General features: G+C 40.9%; 1 protein-coding gene across 1 annotated transcript in view; it reads left to right on the top strand.

Annotated features, from left to right (window-relative positions):
* MOCOS (molybdenum cofactor sulfurase) overlaps positions 1–25,908 on the top strand; it is a 424,598-nt gene that overhangs the window by 306,214 nt on the left and 92,476 nt on the right. Inside the window, exons 7-8 of the mRNA XM_068236674.1 lie at positions 16,143–16,259; positions 22,792–23,247. Coding sequence (XP_068092775.1) covers positions 16,143–16,259; positions 22,792–23,247 — 573 coding nt within the window. The remainder of the gene's footprint in view (positions 1–16,142; positions 16,260–22,791; positions 23,248–25,908) is intronic.

The following is a 25,908-nucleotide window of genomic DNA, read 5'->3' as shown; positions in this document are numbered from 1 at the left end:
GGAGGCCCATATTGTAGTAGTGCCAAAGAAGGGAAAAGACCCTGCCTTGTGCCCGAGCTATAGGCCTATCTCTCTCATAAACCTAGATATAAAGCTTTTTTCTAAAATATTGGCAAATCGTATTAAGAATGGTCTACCGTCCCTGGTTCACCCTGATCAGGCGGGTTTCGTGGTGGGAAGAGAGGCCAGAGATAATTCCTATAAGGCCCTAAATATAATACACTGGTCACGAGTTACAGACACTCCAGTAATGCTTCTCTCCACAGACGCAGAAAAGGCTTTTGACTATTCAACAGCCCATACTCCCACCATATTATGATGCAACTTAATATTATTTCACATAACACCAAGGGCCTCAATTCTCCCTTTAAACGCCGTAAAGCCTTTCTAGATTACCAGAAGTGTTCCCCAGACATCATATGTCTACAGGAGACGCACTTCACCAAAACCTCCTACCCTAAATATTTTCACACTCGCTATCAGCGACACTTTGCCTCCTCCGCCAACTCTAAGCGTAGAGGGGTTCTTACACTCCTAAAAAACTCCTTTCCTTTTGTCCTGGAAAGAAATATATTAGACGATGAAGGTCGGTTTATAATTTTAGCCGGCTCAATTCAGTCACAAAACACCTGCATAATAAATCTATATGCCCCTCCCGAAGCCCCAATTGCTCCCATAAAACTGATCCTAAAGCATCTAGAAAATTTTTCTAACTACAAAATTATATGGGCAGGTGACTTCAACATCGCCCCCAACGCAACTCTTGACAGGTCACAGCAACCCCCATCCGATCATGACATTGTCTGGACCGCATGTTCATCCATAACAACCCCCATAGCACGCCCACCCTGGAGACTGAATGAAAGTCTGCTGTCTGATGGCGAAGTGGTTCTGGAGTTAGAAGAACACCTCACAAGCTATTTCCAACACAACGATATAGACCACATTAAACCCGATATATTATGGCTAGCACACAAGCCTACCATCAGGGGCCAAATCATCAAAATAGCCACTCAAAAGAAAACGAATTTGCCGACTATTACAAAACATTATACAAAGCTAAAACTCAAGAAGCGACTAGCTCTAGTACGACCTCATTCTATCATAATCTACAAACACCAAAATTGCGCCCTGAAAAAGCCTCCACACTCAATACCCCAGTCACTGACTAAATGGCAAGGCTCCTGGCCCAGATGGCTTCTCAGCTATCTATTACAAAAAATTTAAGAAAATATTAATTCCCTACCTTAAAAAGCTATACAACTCAATTCTAAATGGTAAAAGCCCTGCTCCTGAATTTCTACAATCAATAATTGCTGTCATCCCCAAACCCAAGCGCGACCTCTTAGTTATAAAAAATTATAGACCTATATCTCTCCTAAACTTAGACTATAAATTACTCACGACTATACTAGTAGCTAGACTAAATAAACTAATAGGACCACTTACACACAGAGATCAAGTCGGGTTCATCCCACTTCGACAAGCCCCAGACAATGTTAGAAAAGTAATCAACCTCCTTCACATAATTAAAACACATAAAATCCCCACTGCCCTCTTATCCCTAGACATGGAAAAAGCATTCAACACCATTGACTGGACTTTCATGCACACTACCCTTCATAGAGCAGGAATATATGGCCCCTTTTTACAAGCTGTCAACAGTCTATACTCCAAACCAATGGCATACCTCAAATTACCCACCAATAACCCTATTCCTATTCCAATACAAAGGGGAACCAGACAAGGTTGCCCCCTCTCCCCCGCCATCTTTGCCCTAATAATAGAGCCCCTAGCCAACAAAATTCGCTCCTCCCTAGATATACAGGGTATTAAACTTAAAAGCTCAGAATATAAAGCAAACCTTTTCACCGACGACTTATTGTTAACCCTCTCCTCACCACACACTTCGATCCCTAACTTGCTCCATCTAGTTAAAACATTTGGCAAACTATCAGGCTTAATACTAAATATCAACAAATCAGAGGTACTATTTACGAACCTTACCAAACAAAGTGCAGAGGCTTTGGCTAATAAGCTGGGTCTTTCCCAACAAACTAAATACATCACCTATCTTGGCATCAAAATATCAGCCAACCCAAATGACCTCTTTGAACTAAACTATAAACCAATGCTTAACCAACTTAAACAAGATTTGATAAGGTGGAACTCACCTACGGTATCCTGGACTGGCCGCATTCACTCTGTAAGAATGAACCTACTCCCTAGGCTATTATACCTTTTCAGGACATTACCTATCCAAGTGACCAAAGCATCCCTCAAAGACCTACAAACCTCTATCTTTAAGTTTATCACAAATAACAAAAAAAGTCGAATTAACCAGCATATTATGTACCTTAACAGAACACGAGGTGGACTTGGTGTCCCAGACCTACATAGCTACTACAGAGCTTCCCAGATCGCCCAATTAGCCCAACTTCACTCAGAATACAACCATCCCCTATGGACAGACATCGAGAATGACCTTCTAGCACCAGTAACACTAGCGGCCCTTCAATGGTCTAGGCTTTCACCACAAAACAAATATAAACATCAATCACCCATAACAGCACACTCTCTTATTATATGAGCTAAAGTGAGATACCTCAAAAACTTTCAATCCCAAATTCCCCTTCAAATACCTATATTCAACAACCCGGACTTTACACCAGGCTGGGACACACAGGCCTTCCACTGGTGGATAACCCAAGGTTTCACAACCTTATCTAAATTTACAGTAGCTGACAGGATGCCATCCTGGTCTCAATTTAGAACAATTACTTCTTTCCCACCGAAAGAACATTTTAGAGCAATTCAAATATACCACTATATCAAGTCAACAATATGATCAAACACGGCGCCTCTCACGCATACTACATACGAAAATTGGTGCCTACACAGACCTCTTGAAGGAGGCCTCATTTCATATTTATACTCGGTTATTTCACAACCTCTAGAGCATACTAAAACTAAGTCAATGACTCTCTGGGAGGAAGATTTGGGACAGACAATGTCCATCAAACAGTGGACCAACTGTTGTCTTACACTTGCAAAGGGAAGTAGCTACCTCTCCCATATAGAGACCAATTATAAAATACTCCACCGAACATACATTACCCCTAAGAAAATGCACGACATCTCCAAGGATAACTCCCCTAATTGTTTTAGGGGATGTGGGCTAATAGGTGATGTTTCCCATGTTTGGTGGTTTTGCCCAATAGCCAAACAATTCTGGGCCCAAGTTGCCTCTGTCATAGGCATAGCTCTGGCGATCTCCGTTTCCCCAGACCCACTCCAGCTTTTATTAGGTCACAAACCATTGAAATGGAAGTACCCGCAGCATAGGCTGGCGCAACACATTGCTAAGGCAGCGCGCCTCCACATTGCCAGACAGTGGCTAAAACCTACCCTCTCACTAGAACTTACTGACCTTATAATCACAGATATTCTGATCTCTGAAGGAATGTTGGCTATAGTTAATGACACCACCCTGCCATTCACCAGAACTTGGCAACCTTGGTTAGCAGCTTCAACCTCGCTGGGATTGCGCTCATGTGCCCTCTCCTTCTAGGGACTACGAATATTCTACACTAACTACTTTTCTATATAGTTAAAACATGTCTTGCATATTTCTCTATATATATGTTTATTATCTATATAAAAGATTGTCACGCCCTATGTTTTGGGCTATTGTAAATGCTGTTATACTTTTTCAAAAAACTTAATAAAAAGTTTTGAAACTAGAAAAGGCTTTTGACAGGGTGAACTGGGGACTTATACAATCTGTACTAGACCATATAGGACTCGGACCCACCATGAAGGCATGGATTTCCAGCCTTTACACAAAGCCTTCTGCCAGAATAAGAGCAAATGGCACCCTCTCTGATAGCTTCCGCTTGGCAAATGGCACAAGGCAGGGTTGCCCACTTTCACCCCTTCTATTTCTACTCACCCTGGAGCCACTTCTTAGGAGCATCAGAATGAATCAGAATATCCAGGGGATAGATATAGGGGGTCACCCTCACAAATTGTCTGCTTTCGCCGACGATATTCTGCTCTATATTCGTGATCCATGCGCCTCCCTACCCCATTTAGTGCAAGAATTTCGAGAATACGGGGTAGTGTCAAACTTTAAAATCAATATGAGCAAGTCTGAGTACATAGGGATGGGTATGAGTCAAGAGGATATGGAAGACTTAAAAGGAAAATTCCCCTTTAATGCAAAGAAAGGCTCCCTGAAATATCTGGGGATTGCACTGCCCACCAGTCTTGACAATTTATACCACCTAAATTTTAATCCACTTCTGGATACTATTGGAAAGGACTTGGAACAATGGAATAGAAGGAGTTTCACTTGGCTAGGTAGAGTCAGTATCATTAAAATGAATATCCTCCCCAGATTGCTCTTCCCTATGTCAATGATTCCCATTCCCTTGCCAAAAACTTTTTTGGGGAAAATTAGATCCCTACTAGGTAAATTTATATGGAAGGGCAAAAGACCCCGCCTATCCTACGAAATGATGACAAGGGTTAAAGATAGAGGTGGACTGGGAATCCCAGATTTAAAATTATACCATCAGGCTATAGCCCTCAACAGAACTCTGGACTGGCAACACCATGACAAACATAAAGGATGGGTGAAACTAGAAAAAATGATATCGGGTAGAAACTTGGTGGGCACAATATGGCTAAGATCAGATACCAGAGGCCAATCGGGAACAACTCCACTATGGGTTAAACATACACTTAAACAATGGGATAAAATCAGGGAAGCTCTGATTTGGGCCCCAGAACCATCACCTTTGATCCCCTAAGAAGGCTTCCCGCATTTCCCCCCAGGATTAGAAAGAAGTTTCTTTGGAAAGTGGAAGAGGGGAAAGGAAAACCTGACACTGGGACACTTTCTGAGTGGTAATAAAATAAAAGCAATTGCGGAATTTAGGCAAGAATATGGTTCATTCCCCCTAGATTGTTTGAAACTGGGGCAAATCTCCCACTGGGCAGGCACTAAAGGGTCCATAAGAGCAATCATAGATATGACAGAATGGGATAAGCTTTTTGCTAAGGATGGAAAGATACCGAGGGCAATTTCTTTTCTTTACAAGTCTCTGCTGGAGAGCAGGTGCAAAGGTAAGCCACACTTTTTGCGGGAATGGGAGAGAGACATAGGCCAAACGATTTCCGAGACTCAACAAGCCAAAATAATGTCATTGACTCATACCTCCTCTACAAGTACCCACATACAAGAAGGGGGGTATAAACTATTGGTGAGATGGTATAGGACGCCAGAGTTTCTTGCAAAACTGTACAAGGTGGATGGGGCCTGCTGGAAGGGATGTGGGGCCAGGGGGACTATCCTTCACATTTTCTGGGAATGCACAGAATTGACATCTTATTGGGCGAGGGTAATAGACTTAATAAAAGATATTACAGGAATGGAACTGGAAAGAGATCCTTGGCAGATTCTCTTTCATTTGACACCTTTAACCTTTAAAACATATAAAAATTCAGTTATACCATTCCTCCTCAACGCAGCTAAAAGCTTGATTCCTACTAGATGGGGACTCCCTGGCCCACCTTCCCTGAAAGATTGGTTTCGGATGGTTAACTTCCTCCAGGAAGCGGAAGAGACAATTCTGGCGAGGAAAGACAAATTTGAAAAGTATAAAAAGGTATGGCTTAACTGGATCCTTTTCAAAGATTCTGGTACTTACCGGACGACTATGTCCACTGGAGACCATGATTAATCCTACTTTATAACTAATGTATATAGAATTTAAAGAAGCTCTGACACGTGTGTAGTTTATGTGTTTATATACTTTATTTTTGTTCAGGTTATAATTACCAATTGCTTTCATAATGTTTTTTTCTTGCATGCCCACTTGGAAGAGGCTCAATGGCCTTGCAATAGATACACTTGAGATGAATGGATAACCTGCGTATTGCTCAGGGACTGATTCTGAAATGGTTCAAACTATGACATTCAGACACATCGGATCTCATGGACAAAATATTCTGCTAGATCTGTGCAGTGACAAAGCAATTGTAAACTAGAACAGTCTCAAGTAATTCTATGTACCTATTGTATACTTTTTTTTTTTTCCAATAACTTTTTATTGATTTTAATAGAATACAAACTGATGGAAAGAAGCTGAACATTAAATGTTACAGTGTGTGGGAAAAAATAAAATAAAATAAACAAACAAAAGAAAGAGGAGTCGAAGTTTAACATATCGATCTGTAGAATATAGACAGTAACAATGCAGATAAACAAGTATCGCCATGGTAGCACCGTATTGGGTAAAAAGTAGTAGAACAAGAATTAGGACCTATAGTTGGGTTGGTGAGTTGCTAGCTAGCAATTTTCCCAATTTACATGGCCCATCGGGCTTGGGAAGCCGGCTTCCTTGCGTTAAATGTTAACCCCATAGGTCTTATAAAGGGGATTTTCACGGTGATCCCGTGATGACACAATATGACGTCAAAGTCGTACCTAACCTTTATAACACGACCTAACTGGTCTAACCTAAATTAACATTAACAACAACCATAACGTGGTTCCCGGCTGAAGTAAAAGGGCTATAGCTTGGACTAGGTAACAGGCCTAATCAGAGATGTTTACGATTGAAGAGCTTAGTGCCAAGAGTGTTAATTACTGGTTTGGAGTGAGGGGAGGTCCGTATTAGTGGTTTCAATAGCATCGGTTAGAGTTAGTGGAATAGTGAAATGGTCATATTTATTTAATGATCTATTTCTGATATTGTGTTCAATTATGAGGTTAATTTTGGTGGTGGATAATACTTGGGCAAAGGGGAGCTCATCTGAGGATTTCCAGTTGTACATAATTAGTTGTAGTGTGGACATTATGATATGACAAGTCACAGGACGTAAGTTTGGTTGTATGCTGTTTATACCATATAGGAGTAAGGCGAGAGCAGGGGTTAAAAAGACACTGAAGCGAAAAAAAAAATATGATATAGTGAATTGGTTGTGTACTATGAATAATTACTAGAAGATTAGCAGCAAAGAAAATATTCTCATACTTTTATTTTCAGGTCTATAGTGTTTTTTCTAACATTGCATCATTCTATAATATGTGCAGATTACACAACACTCAGCATTCAAAATGAGTCTTTCAGAGTAGTCTGTGAAGTAATGACCTCTCCTCTAGCAGAGAAAAAGTAAACAGTTCACTTACAGTTGAGATAATAAAAGTCAGATAACAGCCCTCTCCACGACTAACTTATTCGGAGAGCTTAATGGCTTGTTTGCATAAAGATAACAACTGGAGTTTCTCAACTCTTCCTGTACTGGAAACAATTAGACTGATGTATCTGATCTTAATGTTTTATTTCTTAGCTGTACTACACATACAAATCATAATATCATAATTTTTTTTTCGCTTCAGTGTCTCTTTAAGGTAAATGCCGGCGAGATCATATTTTGTAACAGGCTTTGGACTTTAGTCCATAAATTTGCTACAATCGGGCAATCCCAGAGCATGTGTAGTAGTGTGCCGGTAGATTGGCTACATTTCCAACAAGTAGGGGAGTTAGTTGAGGAGAAGGAAGCAAGGCGCCTAAGGGTGAGGTACCATTTGCTTAGGATCTTTTGGTGTATCTCCCAGTGAGAATTTGAGCGAGAGAGCTTGATAAGAGAACGAGAACCTTGTAAGATTTGTTGGAGCTCTAGGGATATACCAAGGTCTACTGACCAAGTTTTTATGTATTTGTTCAGTATGCTGTGGGGATCTGGGATGAGTAGTCTATACCACAGGGCGATTGCCCCTTTAACAGGCAGTTTGCAATTAAGGTAGATTAGAAGGGAGTCAGGTAGGGTAGGGATTTTCGAAATAGCATCTTTCAAGATATGGGAAATTCTGTAGTATGGGAATAGTTGGGAGTCAGGTAGGTTGAATTTGGACTGTAGGTTAGAAAAACAGATAGGTTTGTCATTTTTAATAATGTCGTAGAGATATTTAATTCCACTTTCAACCCATGTTGTGAGCTTTAGGTTGGGACTTAGTAATGCAAGGGTGGCGATTGGTATTCTTACTAAGGAAGATGGGGATCTGTTGGGGGGATATTTTATGAAGTGTTCCCATGCCTTAATTGCAGCTAAGATAGTGGGTAAGGGGATGTATTGGGTTTATACCCTAAGGCAATGGCAAGAAGGAATTCTCTTGGGTGGGCCCCCAGCAATTTGCCTTCTAAGTGAGCCCAGATTTTATCTGAGGGTAGGGTCCACCAATATTTGATTGGTTCTAGGTTAGCCGCTAAGTAGTAAGAGTGCAGGTTTGGTAGACCCATTCCGCCCCAGTTTTTGGGAGAGTCATGGTATTGTATGCAGTTCTGGGTTTTTTGCCCTGCCATATGTATTGATTGATAGTTTTATTCGCGTCACTAAAGAAGGAAGCTTTAAGGGGGATATGTACCGTACAAAAAATATACAGGATATGTGGGAGGATAAACATTTTTAGGGCAGCTATCCTGCCCGTCCAGGATAATGTGAATTTAGATAGTGAGTTGCATTCCCCCCTAATTTTGTTTAATAGAGAGATGTAGTTGAGTTTGAATAAGTGGGATGTTTTAACAGGAAGCTGAATTCCTAGGAATTGTAGAGATTGCGAAGCCTAGGGAAAAGGGTATTTGCGGACGATTTCCTCCTCCACCGGACCAGGAATGTTAATGCCCAAGAGGTTAGATTTGGTATGATTTAATTTGTATAGTGAAACTGCCGAAAACTCATCGAGTACCTTGATGGTTTGGTCTAGGGAACTGAGGGGATTGGTTAGGGAAAGGATGACATCGTCCGCAAATAAGCTTATGGAATGAGAAGTATCGCCAATCTCGATTCCTTGTATTTTGGGTGCGGACCTCAGTTTTTCTGCTACTGTTTCCATCAACAGGGTAAATATTACCGGGGAGAGGGGGCAGCCCTGGCGGGTTCCATTAGAAATGGAAAAAACATTAGAGAGGAAGCCTGAAGCGTTTACTTTTGCTGATGGACAGGAGTATAGAGAGAGAATCGCTTTCAATATGTTACCCTGCAATGCAAACTTTTTCAGAGTTTGCTCAAGAAATCCCCAATGGACTCTATCAAAGGCCTTCTCTGCATCTAAAGATAGAAGCAGAGAAGGCCTTCCCGAGATCTCTATATGCTTGATTATGTTTATCATTCTCCTGGTCCCGTCTGGGGCCTGTCTGCCAGTTGTGAACCCGACTTGGTCAGCAACTAGGAGGGTTGGTGATACCTTCATAAGCCTATTGGCTAAGATTTTTGCATAGACCTTAATGTCTGCGTTTAGCAGGGAGATTGGTCTGTAATTGGCTATTATTTCCGTGTTCTTGCCCGGCTTAGGAATCACCGTAATATTAGCATTTAAAAATTCAGGAAGAATCGGGTTACCAGAGGCAAAACTGTTGAAAAGTTTGGTTAGCGTGGGGGCAAGTACATTAGAGAAGAGTTTAAGGTATTGATTATTAAATCCGTCTGGTCCTGGTGCTTTATTTTGTTTTAGGGATTTGATTACCTTTTGTACCTCATCTAGCATAAATGGTTTGTTAAGAGATTCTAATTGATCTGGCGTCAAAGTGGGAAGTTTAATTGATTTTAGAAAGGCTGATATAGCGTCAGGAGTGGGGTGGGTGATTGTTTTGTCTTCCTTTAAGTTGTAAAGTTGCGAATAGAAATCCTTGAATGCATTAGCAATTTGGTTGGGATCAAAAAGTTTTTTGTTGGTGATAGGATGGGTAACGGAGGCTATTCTAGATTTGCTTAATTTATGTTTAATGAGATTAGCCAGAGCCTAGCCGGCTTTATTTGATTGTGAGTAGTGTGATTGTTTTAGCTTGTGGAGGTTGTGTTCGTAATTTATTATGAGGAGATCTTTTAGTTGTTGCCTGAGTAGAAATAGGCTATGGCCCGTTGTAGGGTCCTGCGAGCGCCTGTGAGATTGTTCGGTTATTTTAATTCGGTCTATTAGGGCGTTATATTTCCTAGCGGTATCTCGTTTGGTTTTAGCACCTAGTTTAATTAATAAACCTCTGACAAAGGCTTTGTGAGAGGCCCAAAGAGTTGTGACATTAATATCTGGAGAGTCATTAAATTTGAAGAATTCTAATATATCGTTTGTGATAGATTGTTGGTAGGTGGGATTGGTAATGAATCGGGGCATGGTCAGACAATGTTATTGATCCAATATCTGTTGCACGGATACGGGGGAGAAGATTTCTGTCTACTAAGAAATTGTCTATTCTGGAGTAAGAGTTGTGGACCATGGAGTAAAAGGAGTAATCCCTTTGTGTACCATGTTGTATCCTCCACGGGTCGAATAAATCATTAAAGCTTAATAAGGCTTGCAAAAGTGGGGAGGATCTGTTAAATTTAGATGAGGAATCTAGTTTGCTCACTGTTGCATTCAAATCCCCACCTATAAGAAGAAACCCCTCTTTTACTGTGTTGGCTTTATTTATGACTTTTTGTAGAAGGGCCTTGGGTGCTTTATTGGGGCAATATATGTTGATTAGTGTAAAGGGTTGGTTATTAATTATACCAACAAATATGATATATTGGCCTTGAGTATCAATTATGGTACTTTTAATTGAGATATTTAAATCCGCGTGGAAGGCTATGCACACTACTTTCTTTTTCTTGGGGTGGGTACTGTGGAGGATAAGAGGAAAATCTTTGTTGTTACAGTAGTGTGAATCTTTTTGTAAAAGGTGGGTTTCTTGTGCAAAAAGAATAGATCCCTTATTTTTCCCAATCTCATTCCACATTTGGCGTCTTTTAAAGGCGCTATTTAGACCTCTAACATTTATGGAAACTATATTTAACTCCATTAAGAACTAGAAAACAGCTGAGTAAAGAATTATACCAGTAGAGTATGGATAAAAAACTGTATGTGACCAATGGGTAATATTCCCTGTAGGCCCTGTCACATTTGGGGGGAACCAACCCCATAGTAACATCAAGATAATCTCTAAAGGTAACGAAAGAACAATACAACATAAACAAAGCTGCTTAATCATAACAGATATGCAGATATCAATGCAAGTGAAAAGAACCAAAAGTAAGGTGAGAGGTTTGTCCATTATCTCACCCAGTGACTCGGGGGCAGTACTGAGAGAATGGGGAGCCATACTTTTTGGTTGGCCAGAGAGTCTGCGAAATATGGTGAAGGTAAATCCAAATTAGAAACAATACGGCAGGAGAGCGTCTTAAATGGAGAGGATAGTAGGGGATCAGCCGTCAACCTTAACGCTTGGTGGATTGCCAATCTTGCGACATTTTGTTTGGAGGAGTATGCTTGTCATGCTTTTGTTGCTGCGGAGGGATCTGAATTTTCAGCTTATGCAGTAGGGCAGTGCCGTCTTGTACTGAAAATATATAACGTGCGTTTGGTTATTGATTCTGGGCTCCTGGTGGATGGTGAGCCGTCTGGAGATGAGGAGGAGCAGTCTGCCGGCTGATCCGAGGTGCAGGGACTGCATACCGTGGCTGATTGTGGAACCTGCGGGAGTCCCCTGGCTTGTTGTTGCTGAGAGCGAGCGCCATCTTTGGAGGAGGAAGAAGCGCGCGAGGCCTTCTCTGTGAAATAATCAGTGAGTTTCTGTAGTTTTTGGCCGCGTTTCTTCCTCTTTTTGCTGGGGTCAGTTTCCAGGGCCATCTCCTCCGTTTCAGAGGCTGAGAGAAGCGGTGCAGGCAATGTTTTGAGCCGGTTTGGAAGGTTTGTCGGCGGAGCTCAGCTACTATCCACCCGTCCTGCTCGAGCGGTGGCCACGCCCCCCTATTGTATACTTTTAGCACTGCGTGCAAAATGTAAGCTATATCTTTCTCTTTTTTTTTTAAAGTGAAAATAAAAGTCTAATTACATAAAAAAAAAGAACAACCAGTCCTTACCAATACTAGTGCATACTAGTACATTTGATAAAATACTACAGAAACAGAAAACCTTAGGGGGAGGTCCCTGCCCCCTTGAGCGCTTACAATTTAGAGGATATATTATAATTCCTGATGAAATATATCTCAGTAATGATGACTGAATATTACAAAATATGAATTTTCGTTAAATATCAAAACTGTTGTATTTGTCTTACAGAGATCCCATTTATTTCTTTTAAGAGATTATCAGAATGACACTATTCTGAATGTAAACAATTAAACCAAGATCTAAATCAGGAATTATGCGTTCAATCATATTTCACTTTAATTTAATTTTATTTTACAGAATATTTTAAGTGTAGCTGTTTCTATACTAAAGAAATATGTTTCTAATCAACTTTGCAAAGCAATATCTCGATCGCTTGCTTAAGTAATTGCAGATCTTACTAATAATACCCTGAAAGCAGAACTTGTTCTTGCTGCAGATGGTCTAATAACAAGCAATTAACACATTTTTTTTGTGTAGCGTACTTCACAAACAAAAAACGGTGGATGGGTTTCTGTAAGTGGTGATAAAGCAATCCTGTAATTTTGCTGTTCTTCACCCTCAGGCATCCTATTAAAATGCTAAGTACCTGTATGGTAGTAATAATAGTGTGGTGTAAACACAGTATTATTATAGATGAGCATTAGAGAGAGAATCCACAGAATGCCAATGTTATAAATTGTGAATGGAAATGTACCTTTCTGATTTGCATTCAGTAAATGCAGTGTTTGCTTTAAACATTCTGAGTTCTCTTATCACCAGATTGCATTGAAGTATATAGGTTGCCATCTTAAGCGCATTTCCAAATTAATTGCAGAAACCCCTGAAAAAACTGCTATGATTTGAAAAAAATAAATAAATCACTAAATCAAAATTGAGGTGTTGTTTGGAAATTACATTTTCAAATGCAGAGGTAGTGGTAATGCAACAGTTTTCTCAATAGCATCCCTATGCTACAATAGTCTTTTTTCCTTTGCATCTTGCACCTTGACCAGGAAAGAAGGGAAGTAACCAAGCAGCCACCCACCCCCTTCTGAATGCCAGACCTAGCTACGTACTCTGGAACATTGGGGGGATACTTTGAAATACTGAAAATTGTTGTGACAGCGCTCCTCTTCTCAGTGACTAATACCTGCAAAAAACAAGCTCCACATAGTGCATTATCAATAATACAATTTCACTGCATGCACATCCACCCAGTGAGAATCGGTGTATTGTGTTTCACTCCATGTGACATTCAGAATCCTCTCCCTTCAATATAGCCGCTCACCAGATAGATGCCACCTCAAAGCCAGGTGGGTCTAGCGCTTTGCCAACGGCAACAAATTTCACATCTCCAAACTTCGCCTTTTGTAAAATCTCCAATTTAATCCAAAAAGATCATGTAAAAACAAATAAAAAGATACATAGCGTAACACTGTTTACACATAGAGTTTCCTGGCCTGCGCCCTCTAGTACACTCACTCAGATCAGTAGTTTCAGCGCATATCGGGCTTCTCAGCCCAGCAATACCGCTCTCTCACCGCGGTGTCGGCGTCCCGTACTCCCGCTGTTTCAGTAGTATCACTGCTCGGTTTCGTACATGCGTCCCACTGCTCTGTGACGTCAGACGCACCTGGCTCCGCGGAGCCAGGTGCGTCTGACGTCACAGAGCAGCGGGACGCATGTACGAAACCGAGCAGTGATACTACTGAAACAGCGGGAGTACGGGACGCCGACACCGCGGTGAGAGAGCGGTATTGCTGGGCTGAGAAGCCCGATATGCGCTGAAACTACTGATCTGAGTGAGTGTACTAGAGGGCGCAGGCCAGGAAACTCTATGTGTAAACAGTGTTACGCTATGTATCTTTTTATTTGTTTTTTCATGATCTTTTTGGATTAAATTGGAGATTTTACAAAAGGCGAAGTTTGGAGATGTGAAATTTGTTGCCGTTGGCAAAGCGCTAGACCCACCTGGCTTTGAGGTGGCATCTATCTGGTGAGCGGCTATATTGAAGGGAGAGGATTCTGAATGTCACATGGAGTGAAACACAATACACCGATTCTCACTGGGTGGATGTGCATGCAGTGAAATTGTATTATTGATAATGCACTATGTGGAGCTTGTTTTTTGCAGGTATTAGTCACTGAGAAGAGGAGCGCTGTCACAACAATTTTCAGTATAACATGGTGGACTTGTGGTAGCGAATACTCAACGTTAGAGATACTTTGAGGCAGGCGCAGTTTGCATGTATATTGGGATACTTTGAAAGAAGGTGCAGCTGCAGCAAAGTCTCCCCATTCTGACAAGACACTTTCACAGTACTGCTCAAGGGGTCCTTTCCCACTTATGTGGTTGACCCAAGAAGGTGGTAGAGATAACATTAAAATGGTGGAATCTGGAAACCCCAGAGGTGGACATAGCTGAGGCAATTAAGCCTCATTTTATTTACAAATTCGAGTAGGTAACTTGTGAGCCCATCACTGTTAAACGGCAAGGAACATCCATTGATGTCAGAATTCCAATCAATGTAGGAACCCTTATTTCACTTTACTTTAGAACATTAGGGTACAAAGGAAAATCAAGATGACAGTAGGGGATCATGGTGACACCACTGACCAAACATAAAGAATACAAATCACAGGGGATTATCTATCAGGTCTTTTTAAAGAGACCCTTATAAATTAAACTGAGGGATCCTGATTGGATTAAAAAAATTGGGGCCCTGATAAATATATTACATTATGGCATGGAACATTAATAGACGTGAGAATCATATGGCATATTTATTTCCTTTTAAACAATACCAGTTGCCTGGCAATCCTGCTGATATTGCATCAGTAGTGTCTGAACATGAACAACACACCTGAAACAAGCATGTCACCTATCTAGTCAGACTTCAGTCAGAAACCTCTGATCTGTATGTTTGTGTTTGAAGTGTATGGGTAAAAGGTTGAAAGGCTGTTTACATGGAAATAAATGTGACAACCTCTATATCCCTCTGAATTCAGGCCCCCTATAAAAAAAAGGATTTTAATTTTCCTTTTGGGAAAAAAATCTATTGTTGTCTAGCCATCACAATTACAACCTCCCACTACTTTCAAAGTTTAAATTTTGTGCCAAAGTTTTACATTGTTTTCCCTTTTAATATGCTCCCTCACTGAATGTTTTATCAGTATGCCTATAAGGTTTTAAAATTCTTAATTCTATACATCTCAGTTTACAAAAACTCATACTTTTTTCTCTTTTAAATTGCAAAGTATGAATGAGACACACCATAATGATCATTGCATTAACCATTTTAGCCCACTGGGATTTTTCACCTTATACAACAGAGCAATTTTCACCTCCCATTCATTCGCTAATAACTTTATCACTAATTATCACAATGATTGATCTATATCTTTTTTTTTCCACCACCAAGTAGTCTTTCTTTGGGTGGTACATTTTGCTAAGAATTATGTTTTTCTAAATGCATTTTAACAGGAATATTAAGAAAAAAATGGAAAAATCATTATTTCTCAGGTTTCCGCCATTATAGCTTTATAATAAATACAGGCTACCATCATTAAAACCTATGTATTTTATTTGCCCATTTGTCTCGGTTATTGCACCATTAAAATTTTGTCCCTATCACAATTTATGGCGCCAATATTTTATTTGGAAATAAAGTGGGAATTTTTTCAGTTTTACGTTCATCACTATAATTTAAAAAATGTTTGTAATTGTTAATTTTAATTTTTTTTTTATTTCCATTAAAAATTGTATTCGGGTAATTCTTGGTGTGGGAAATAAACAGTTAATTTAAAATGTAATAATGTGTGTTTATTGTATTGAAAAATGTATGTGGATGTGGTTTTACTATTTGGCCACAAGATGGCCACATTGAGATTTTTTTTTTTTTTATCATTCTCACTTCCAGGAAGCGAGAGGAGGGCAATAAACTATGTTTTTTCAGAAAGGCCACGGCCTCTGATGAAAGGCCGTTGTTTTTTCTGCCGGGGACATAGATCAATAAACAGGAACCATGTTCCCATTCTTTGATCTCAGGGCTGCCGTGGGGCGGCATGGGGGTGTGCAGGTGCGCCCACATTTGTGCAGCAGCAGGACAGCAGCCGCCTGGACGTGAGGATCACGTCCAGGTGGCATAAATGGTTAAGTAGCTAAATATATGTTCTTGCCATGCAGTTGCCTAAAGGAAAAATAAAACCGAACTTCTCGTTTTTACAGGTTGACAAACTGGCCAGTTTATACAATATCCATTTTCGCACAGGTTGTTTCTGCAATGGTGGGGCCTGCCAGAAACTTTTGGGATTGACCACTGATGAGATAAAAAGTAATCTACAGGTCAGTATTTTGTACATGCAATTTTCGTCTTCATACAATTAGGATACATAGTAATATTTTCTAGATGTGTACACTAGGCCCTATTTAAAGCAAGATCTCATTTTAAAATCTGTTACTGTGGTCCCCCCCCTCCCCAATCACCTATAAACACACTTAAAGCGGAACTGTAAATTCATTAAAAGCAAACAGTTTCACTTATCTGGGGCTTCCCGAAGCCCCCAGCAGCCGTCCTGTGCCCTTGCCGGTCCTGCCCGAGCCTCCATTCTCCCACGCAAGCTACTTTCATTACCGCCGGCGTACAAGTCGACGGCAACTGCGCTTGCGTGCCCCGGGCAATGCTACGCTTTCCTTGCGTTCCCACCAGCTGGAGCAGCTATAGCGGGCGGGAACGCGAAGAAAGTGTCGCATTGCCCAGGGCGCACAGGCGCAGTTGCAAGTCGGCGGTAATGAAAGTAGCTCCCGCGGGAGAACGGAAGCTCGGGCAGGACCGGCGCAGGACAGGACGGCTGCTTCAGGAAGCCCTAGGTAAGTGAAACTGTTTGCTTTTAATGAATTTACAGTTCTGCTTCAAATTTGTAGATGTTTCAAAAGTATTGCATCAAACTTATTTTTTTAATTCCAGAGCGAATTGTCACAGCAACTAACAAAGTATCCTTCATTCTAAGCAGCCAGACAAGGTCTTGCACTCTTCAGGACCTTGACAGGTGGGGGACATGTCAGTGTAGGCCGGCCACATCCCTTGCCATAAAATTGTTTGGGAAATAAAAGTGTACTGCATCAAAAATTTGCTTGCAGGGCTATTTTTCTAGTGTGGTAGATGAAAAGAAGGAAGAGCATAAAGGCAATCACATAACACCCACCTTATCAAATCCTATCACAACAAACTCTTTTTGTGTCATTGTGACTTGTAAAAACTGTTTATTATGAGTTTTTTTCCTACCAGCTGCATATTATGGTCTGTAGGTACAAGTTAATAAATTATAAAATATGCAAGATGTAATAGAAAAATGAAAAAGGCAGAACAATGTTATAGCAGCTTTGTAGTACAAACATAAATATGTACATACAGGGCCGGATTTAAACTTCAGAGCTTGTAGGCACAGACATTCTGGTGCTTTAATCTCCACCCCTCAACAAAGGCCACACCCCCAATCCTTATCTTGTTATATCACATAAAGAGCTAAATGTACATGAACCTAGCAGCAGTGTAAATCTAAAGGTGCGAACACACGTCGGACCCTCCCGATGGGCGGGTTTTCAGCAGACTGTAGTGGAGATTAGTTAAGGTTAGGCAGTGGGGCGGAAGGTTCATTGTGAGAATAAGAGCATTATTATACATCACCTGTTCCCGGTGATCAAGTCTCTTTAACTTTCTGGTTAGTTTGCACCATCACCATGCTTCAGTTCTGGCATTGTGATTGGCTGGCTGCAGGACACCTGCAAACTAACCAGGAAGTGGACGAGACACAATGCAATGCTAGATGCTGGTAATGACATCTTGTTACTAACATTATTTTAATGTTTTAAAATGTTAATTTTTTTGAATGTACGATGATTGGAAGTTGTATCTTGTGTACATGGTCAAACTGCTTTTGATCGATAAGGAAAGCATATCAGACAAATTGATAATACTTGTCCTATCCCGTCAATCAGATGGGAAATTGTATAGTGTGTATTTAGCCTTAGCAGCTACCAGGCACTCAAAAGTACTAATAGACCTGGAGATTGTTTGTAGTAATGAGGGAAGTCAAATAATTGCCAAGGAGACCTGCTTTGGTATCACTCTAGAAGTAATGTTTGCATTGGAATGTATTTTAACACAGTGAAAATTATGCAAAATTGTTTTAGTTATTGAAAAATCAAATGCAAAGCCAAATGCAAAGTGGCCAGCTTTACACTGCTTTAAAGCGTATCTAGAGGCTCACTGTTTCATGAGCAACATAGGAGCAACACATTGAACAAACTCCCAAATACCTTCATTTTGCTGTAGAATACAGCAGTCATATGAAAGCTGTGTATTTAAATGATGGACAGGTTATCCTTCAAAGAGTCTACCACCCAAGATCTGCACCGCCTTGCTGACCCCACCCACCTTCTTCCACCATTGACTTCTATAGGGAGAGTGTTAGTACAAGCTTGGTGTGACACCCTACTCACAATTGGCAGTCATATGTACTGTTTACAACACAATTAAGATATTTATAAAGCATAATTGTAAAAAGGGTTTTGAATAAATACCAATATCTCAGTTCAAGGTTATAATATGAATGTTTAACCACTTCACAACTGAGGGGTCTTATCCCTTCAGCATCCAAGCAATTTTCACCTTTCAGCTCTCCTTCAATTCATTTGCCAATAACTTTATCTCTACTTATCACACTGAAATGTGTTAAATGTGTTTTTTTTTATCACTAATTAGGCTTTCTTTGGGTGCTACATTATGCCAATAATTATTTTATGCTAAATGTTTTTTAATGGGAAAATAAGAAAAAATTGGAAAAAAAATCCTTATTTTTCAGTTTTCAGCCATTATAATTTTTAAATAATGCATGCTACCATAATTAAAATCCACGTTATTTATTTTCCCATTTAAATGATGTCCCTATCACAATGTCTGGCGCCAATATTTTATTAGGAAATAAAGATGCATTTTTTTCAGTTTTGCGTCCATCACTAATAAAAAGCCCATAATTTATAAAGTAACAGTATTATACCCTCTTGACATACATATTAAAAAAGTTCAGTCCCTAAGAAAACTATTTATGTATTTTTTATAATTGTAAATGTATTTTATTTTATTTTTTTTACAAAAAAAAATAAATGTTGGTAACTATTGGGGAGTGTGGGAGGTAAGAGGTTAATTTAAAATGTAAAAACAGGTCTTTGCATTTAAAAAAATGCTTTTAGATGTAGTTTTACTATTTGGCCACAAGATGGCCTCAGTCTTTTTTTTTCATGCGGCCTGTAAGCGAAATATGTATGCTTACAGGAAGCGTACTGAGGAGGGGAAACATTTATTTATTAGCATGATCGTGCAGCTTCCCATAGAAGGCGACGATCATTGCTACGGGGACTTAGATCAATGATTAAGAATTGCTTTCCCATTCATTGATCTCCTGGCGGGCAGATGGCAATGTGAACGAGCACACAAATAAGCGGGAGCGCTTACAGCATTGGTAGCAGCGGGGATACGCATATTTACTCCCCTGGGCGTTTAAATGAAGTCTGCAGGGGTGTAGATATACTGTACTGAAGCGAATCTAATGGCATATCTCAATCATTGTGGTGTGCTGTAGAGATGGTTCCTGAGTTGGTGCAAACTTTATGCTAAAACTATGCATTTTTATGCAGTTTGAAAATAGGCTAATTAAAATCATAACCTACTGCATCTCAATAATCATCACTAATGTACCAAATGCTTCAAATCCACTATAGTTTTGAAAGAACATGTACATTCAACCAGTAGTGCCTCTAGCCCAGTAGAGAACGTAACCTGCTAGACAGGAAAACAGATATGCTGCCATGGCTATTAGTAATGTTCTATAGTCCTAAACTGTGCTTCTTTTCTACCTACTGGACACCACTCCCATTACTTCCACTGATGCATTTCTTATGGTAGAAGGTAGAAGTGGCCACAGCCTAGCAGCCTTGAACGTGCCTCATTTATTTCACAACCGGTATCTTAAAGTGTACCAGAGCACCCGAAATGAAAAAGATTTATACATACCTGGGGCTTCCTCCAGCCCCACAAGCTCGGCTCGCTCCCACGCCACCATCCTCCGCTGTCTGCAGCGTCAGTATCGGGTCCCGTCACTTCAACCAGTCGGGGCCAGTCTACGCAGGAGAAGTGCACCCTCTACATATTTCTCCAGTGGCTGCTGGAGAGATTAGCAAACAGCGAACTTCTCTTACGTCAGACTGGCTGCGAATGACAGAAGTGCAGACAGCGGAGTACAGCAGCGTGGGAGCGATCCGAACTTATGGGGCTGGAGAAAGCCCCAAGTATGTATAAATCTTTTTCATTTCGGGTGCTCTTTTCAAGAGCTCTGGTTTCCTTTAAGCAAAGATAAGTACCGTATTTTTCGGACTATAAGACGCTCCTGACCATAAGACGCACCAAGGTTTAGAGGACAAAAACCAGGAAAAAAAAAAAACTAAACCTGGTGGGGGTCCATGGTGCAGGGGCATTGTACTTATTTTGTCACCCCTGTGCTTTACTTGTGTACAGCTTGTGTCCTCCTTTTCCCCTCATCTGTGACTCAGATGTGACCTCATCTGTTCTCCTTAACCCACCCCCCTTGTGACCCCCTGTGTCTTCCTCTGTCCTCCTTTGCTCCCTTTGTGACCTCCTGTCCCCCTTGTGAACTCCTTTGTCCCAGCTGTGGCCTCCTCTGTTCTCCTTTACCTCCACCCCCTTGTGACCTCCTCGTCCCCAATCATGGCTACTGGCTGTCCCCACATCTCTCCCCTCCCGCCAGCCACTAACCTTCCCCTTGCCTGGCTGTCCCACTATGCTCTGCAGCCAAGGATTTCTGGAAAATAATGACACAATCAGAGGCACCTGTTGCCCATGGCTGAACAGAACCTCCATGCAAAAATCTGAAAAAGGAAAGCAGTATGGACCAACTAAAACCAGGAATCTAAAAGATAGTCCACTGCTCACACAGTAGCCAGACTAATGCACAGAAAAATCTGTGTTTGGAGCCATGACCCAGCGCATGTGAGCTGTCTCCATCTCCTGATCCAGCATGATGGCTCTCATGTCCTACAAAGACGGACAGATGCCAACCCCTGCAGCCAGAGATTACCTATGAGCCACACACTTCTAGATGCCCGTCTCCTCCTCGGTCCTTCTTGGTTTCCTGTGTGGCCCGTGAGTTGTCAGCCTCCATCTCCTTCTCCAGCGTGATGCCTCTCATATGCTGCAAAGACGGCCAGAAGCTGCGAAGAATTGTAGGCACTGTCCCACTAAGCTGATCAGAGCAGATGCGGTACATGTCCCAGGACCATGCCGCCGAGGGGAGGGGCTAGGCAGAAAAGAAACCTTTGCAGAGATTGGATCCGATGGTCTCCCCGGTGGGACAAGTCTTAATTATTGCAGCCAATCACTGCTCTCCCTGAGCAGCAGTGACCTATCAGGCATCAGTGGGCATTGTCCTTGATCAACGCCCACTGATGCCTGATAGGTCACTGCTGCTCAGGAAGAGCAGTGATTGGCCACAATAATGGAGCCTTGTTCCACCGGGAGACTATGAGTCCAATCTCTGTGAAGATTTGCCTGCTGCCTCGCTTGTTCCCTTCAGCGGCATGGTCCCGGGGCATATACCGCATCTGCTCCGATCCGCTGCATTGCTTAATGGGACAATGCCTACAACCCTTTGCAGCTTCTGGCCATATTTGCAGCATATGAGAGGCATCATGCTGGAGAAGGAGATGGAGGCTGGCAGCTCAAGGCCACACCGCAAAACGGAAACAAGAAAGGACAGAGGAGGAGACGGGCATGTAGATTTAAAGCGTGCGGCTCATAGGTAATCTCCGGCTGCACTTTGCTTGGGGGGGGGGGCGAGGCGACATCTTACAGCACATTCGGACTATCAGACACACCCACATTTCCCCCCACTTTTGGAGGAGAAAAAGTGCGTCTTATAATCCGAAAAATACGGTAGGTCTGATGCACAGAGAAGTAGGTCTTAAAGTAAATATTATTGCAAATATATTGCTAGATCTTACTAAAGGTGCCCACACACCATACAATTAAAAGATCCAATTTTACACCAATTCGATAGATATGATCGATCTCATCACATTTCCCATTTTTATTCGATAAAAGAAGAGGAGTTTTTTTTATGATCAATTTATATGAAAATTGAATGGTGTGTGGTAGATTGACAATTTCTTGATGTACAACCCAGGCATTTTTTTCTGAGTTTTCAATCAGTTTTATCATAACTGAGGAAAAATTGAACATAGGTGTGTGGTACATTAGTAAGATTCAATCAGAAAAAAAGTGATTGTAATTCCTGAATTTAAAGATATTTAAAAAATGTATGGTGTGCAGCCACCTTTAGTTAGTTGTTTCCAGATTGTTTTTGTCAGGTCTTGAAGACTGGAGGCACTGGGGTCAAAAAAGCACACTAAAATTACAAACCTTGAATACAAAATAACCACTTTTGCATTCAATAACACACTTCTGTAAATATTTGTAAACACTATGTAAAATAGGGATGGTCAATAAGATACAAAATAATTCCAAGTTTATGCATATTTTATATGCAAATGTATATACGGTACTTTGAAAATGGACCAATCCAGGTCAACCTTGGTCGGATGTAAATGGTCCTTTTTCAAGCTTTAAAAATGTGCATAAAAATGTGCATAATCCCACATCAACTTGGAGTTATTTTCATCTTATTGGCCATTCCTACTTACAAATAGTGTTTTACTCAATAATACCTAAATAAAGGGACAACTATTTGCTTGAATTGTTACCTTGAATAGCATTAATATTTTATTATTCTATTCTCTCTGAAAGGCTGGACATGTTTGTGGTGATGACATGGACATAATAAATGGACGACCCACTGGTTCAGTCAGAATATCATTCGGGTTCATGTCAACATTTGAAGATGCTCAAGCATTTCTACATTTCATAGTAGACACATTCTTAAAAGGTTCTTCAGGTCACTCAGAACAAGTATTTGATGTGAAAAAGTTTGCCACTCTCAGCTTACCTCCGACATTAGACACTGGAGAGCAGAACTTTATTGCCACTGGAAAGCAAAGTGCCATTACCAATGAAGGGCAGTTGTTTATTAGCAAGGAAGAAGTCTCAAAAAATGGGATTGTCAAAAGTCCATCATTTTCTAACTTTTCTAAGTCAAAAAATATATGTTCCTGTGACAAAAGAGAAAACATGTCTAAAAATGGCAAGCCAATTACTCTCAATCACATCTTTATTTATCCAATCAAATCTTGTGCACCATTCAAGGTAAGCTATGATGTTTTATATTCTGTATGTTTATTGTAATTCGGTTACAGAAAATGGTAACTGGTCCAAAAGATTCATGATTGAAGCTGAAGAGCCTTTAGCAGAATTGGTATCACATCTATTGTAGAAATAAGATTTTATAAAACATTACAGGAAAGCACCTGCTGGCAAAGGCTTGGGTTAATAAGATGTTATAGCAATTAATTTACCTAGCTTAGATTAGGTGTCTCTTTACAAGAGTCTGTCATATGCAATTCACATCAGTAAATCGCCATGGCCTGGTACAATTTACATCCCTGCAACTAGAGTATGACGACAAGCATGCATTCATGATGACAGCAGAGGCAGTGAGAGGGAAAAGATGTGTGGAAATATGTTCACTTTTATACAGTATGATAGATGAAAGAATACAATCTTAGCATGTTTGTATGAGGGCCAGTGTGGGCTTTAGGCACCATGAGGGTGCTATAATTATTGTTGCATACTTCAATGCAGCTTTTCCAGTGTTAATTCTGAAAAGTTTCATTGACCCAAAAGTTATTTATCAAAGTGCACAGTGTGAAACACTTCACAACTAGCACCATTCTAAGTGTGTGCACATTTTAAAGCAAGGATGTTTCAGATTTGTGTCTAGCTACTGCACAAAAATTGTGTTATCTGTAGAGGGTTTTATTGTGCAAATCTCACCACCTCCAGCAGTAAAAATACTGGGGAGGAAGATCAGGTGCATTACAATGTGAAAGTGGTACAGCTCTATCGCTTCGTATTCCTGCAGTGTGCTTCTTTTGTCCTACTGAATCAGTGGACTATGCCACCTTTAACCTTCTCCCAATCAGCTAACGCCGATAGGCGCCGGGAAGGTGGCTCCTCTAGGAATGCCTAATGCCAATTGGCGTCAAGTCCTGGTGGAGGAGATCAGCGGGGATCGCCCACGCCGATGCCCGTGCATCCCTGGTTGAGAGACGGAGCGGAGCTCTGTAAACAGTCTGCCAGTGGCGATCGTTGCCGGCAGACTGTTAGACAGCAAAACCGCTATCTATTTACATTGTACAGCGCTGCGATCTACCACAGTGCTGTACTGGGGACACCCTGTCACTTGGCTGTCCCCTGGAGAGGATCGCCACGCAATCCTCTCAAAGGCTGTTGCCTATGAGAGAGGATCACTCTGATTGGTTTTCGGAGGGGAGGGAATAAAAAATAGACATTTGTATTAAGAATGTAATCATAATTCAATTAATCTTAAAAAAAAGAAGCTGCAGCAGCAATCAGAGCCCACTAACAGAAATCTCTGTTGGTGGGCAGAAAGGGGGGGGGGATTAATTTGTGTGTTCAGTTGTATGGCTCTGCAGCGAGCTGTTAAAGTGCTGAGCACTAATTTGTAAAAAGTAGCCTGGTCACTGGAGGGTGTAAGCCTGTGGTCCTTAAGAGTTTAAGGACAACCGAGGTGACATGATGAGATAGATTTGTGTGTGTATAGTGCCAAGCACACATATAACTAAGCTGTGTTTCTTTTTTTTTTTCTCCCTGAAAAAAGTTAAACATCAGGTATGCAAGTCACAGTTTCTGCCCGGGTCGGGACCGAGTCAGACTGGGTCAGACTATAGCATAACCCTCACTGATAAGTAATAACAGCCATAAAACACTTTCCTGTCAATAAATGGCTTTGGAGAGCAGGAAAGAGATAAAAAGGGTGAATAATTCATAGATTTGAGCTCTGACATATTTCAATAAAGGTATCATTGAGCAGACAATGAAACTGTAACAATTAAAAAAAAAACTATATTCAGATATAAAATAAAACTGTGGGGTATCTAAAAAAAGGTCATTTTAGGAGGAGGATAGATACAATTGTTTTTCTCATCTGTTTATTTTCACCTTGGATTAAAGAACCAGGATTGAAAAAAAAAGTAAAATTTAAACTACTGGTATAGGTGTACATAGGGCCAGATTTCTGGGAAGGCCAGAAAAGGCCTAGGGCGATTAAATCAGATAAGATAAGAAGGGCGGCAGGACTTGGAGAGAGAAGAGGTCATATGTCAAAGTAAATAATCTCTTCTGGTCCCGCAGTGCAGCCATCCAGCGCCCTGCTCTGCACAAATAGCTGAATTCCAGAGTTCCCCAATCCCTGCATCTCTCTCTCTCACTTCCTGATGTGTTATGACTATCAGCACCTGATGATCCATTCCTCTGTATGATGGATATACAAGTCAATGTGAGAAATACCAGGGATTTACATTACAAAGCAGATAGAACTAAGTTCTGCTGAGTTTTAATGCAGGCATATATGAACATCAGTGAGCTCTGCTGGTTTCTTCACCTCTTTTACAGCTGTGACACTGACCCCAGCAGCTGGTAATTACTTTATCTATCCCTAATTTATGACCGGTTTCTCTTTTTTTCCCCCCTAGCTAGCAGTGATCTCTTCTCTGCTACAGTTAACTCTTTCCTGATCATTTTTTGTCCTTCAGCTCCTACCATCTGTGAGGACTGCAGGAATAAAAATGTTGTTGGCTTCCCTTTCATTGCTAAATTGTCACTGTCACCTGAGCGTTTACTAGCTCTATGCTAGTGTGTATGGTTTGGCCTCCTTCTACTTTCCTGTAGCAGCAGAGCATTGTACCATCTTAGCCATCAGCAGGGCCGGACCGAGGCAAAGGCGAG

Source organism: Hyperolius riggenbachi, chromosome 5 (assembly GCF_040937935.1).
Source record: "Hyperolius riggenbachi isolate aHypRig1 chromosome 5, aHypRig1.pri, whole genome shotgun sequence".
In the NCBI taxonomy this organism is placed as follows: domain Eukaryota; kingdom Metazoa; phylum Chordata; class Amphibia; order Anura; family Hyperoliidae; genus Hyperolius; species Hyperolius riggenbachi.
The sequence above is the reverse complement of the archived record's forward strand: the minus strand, read 5'-3'. Positions and strand labels throughout refer to the sequence as shown.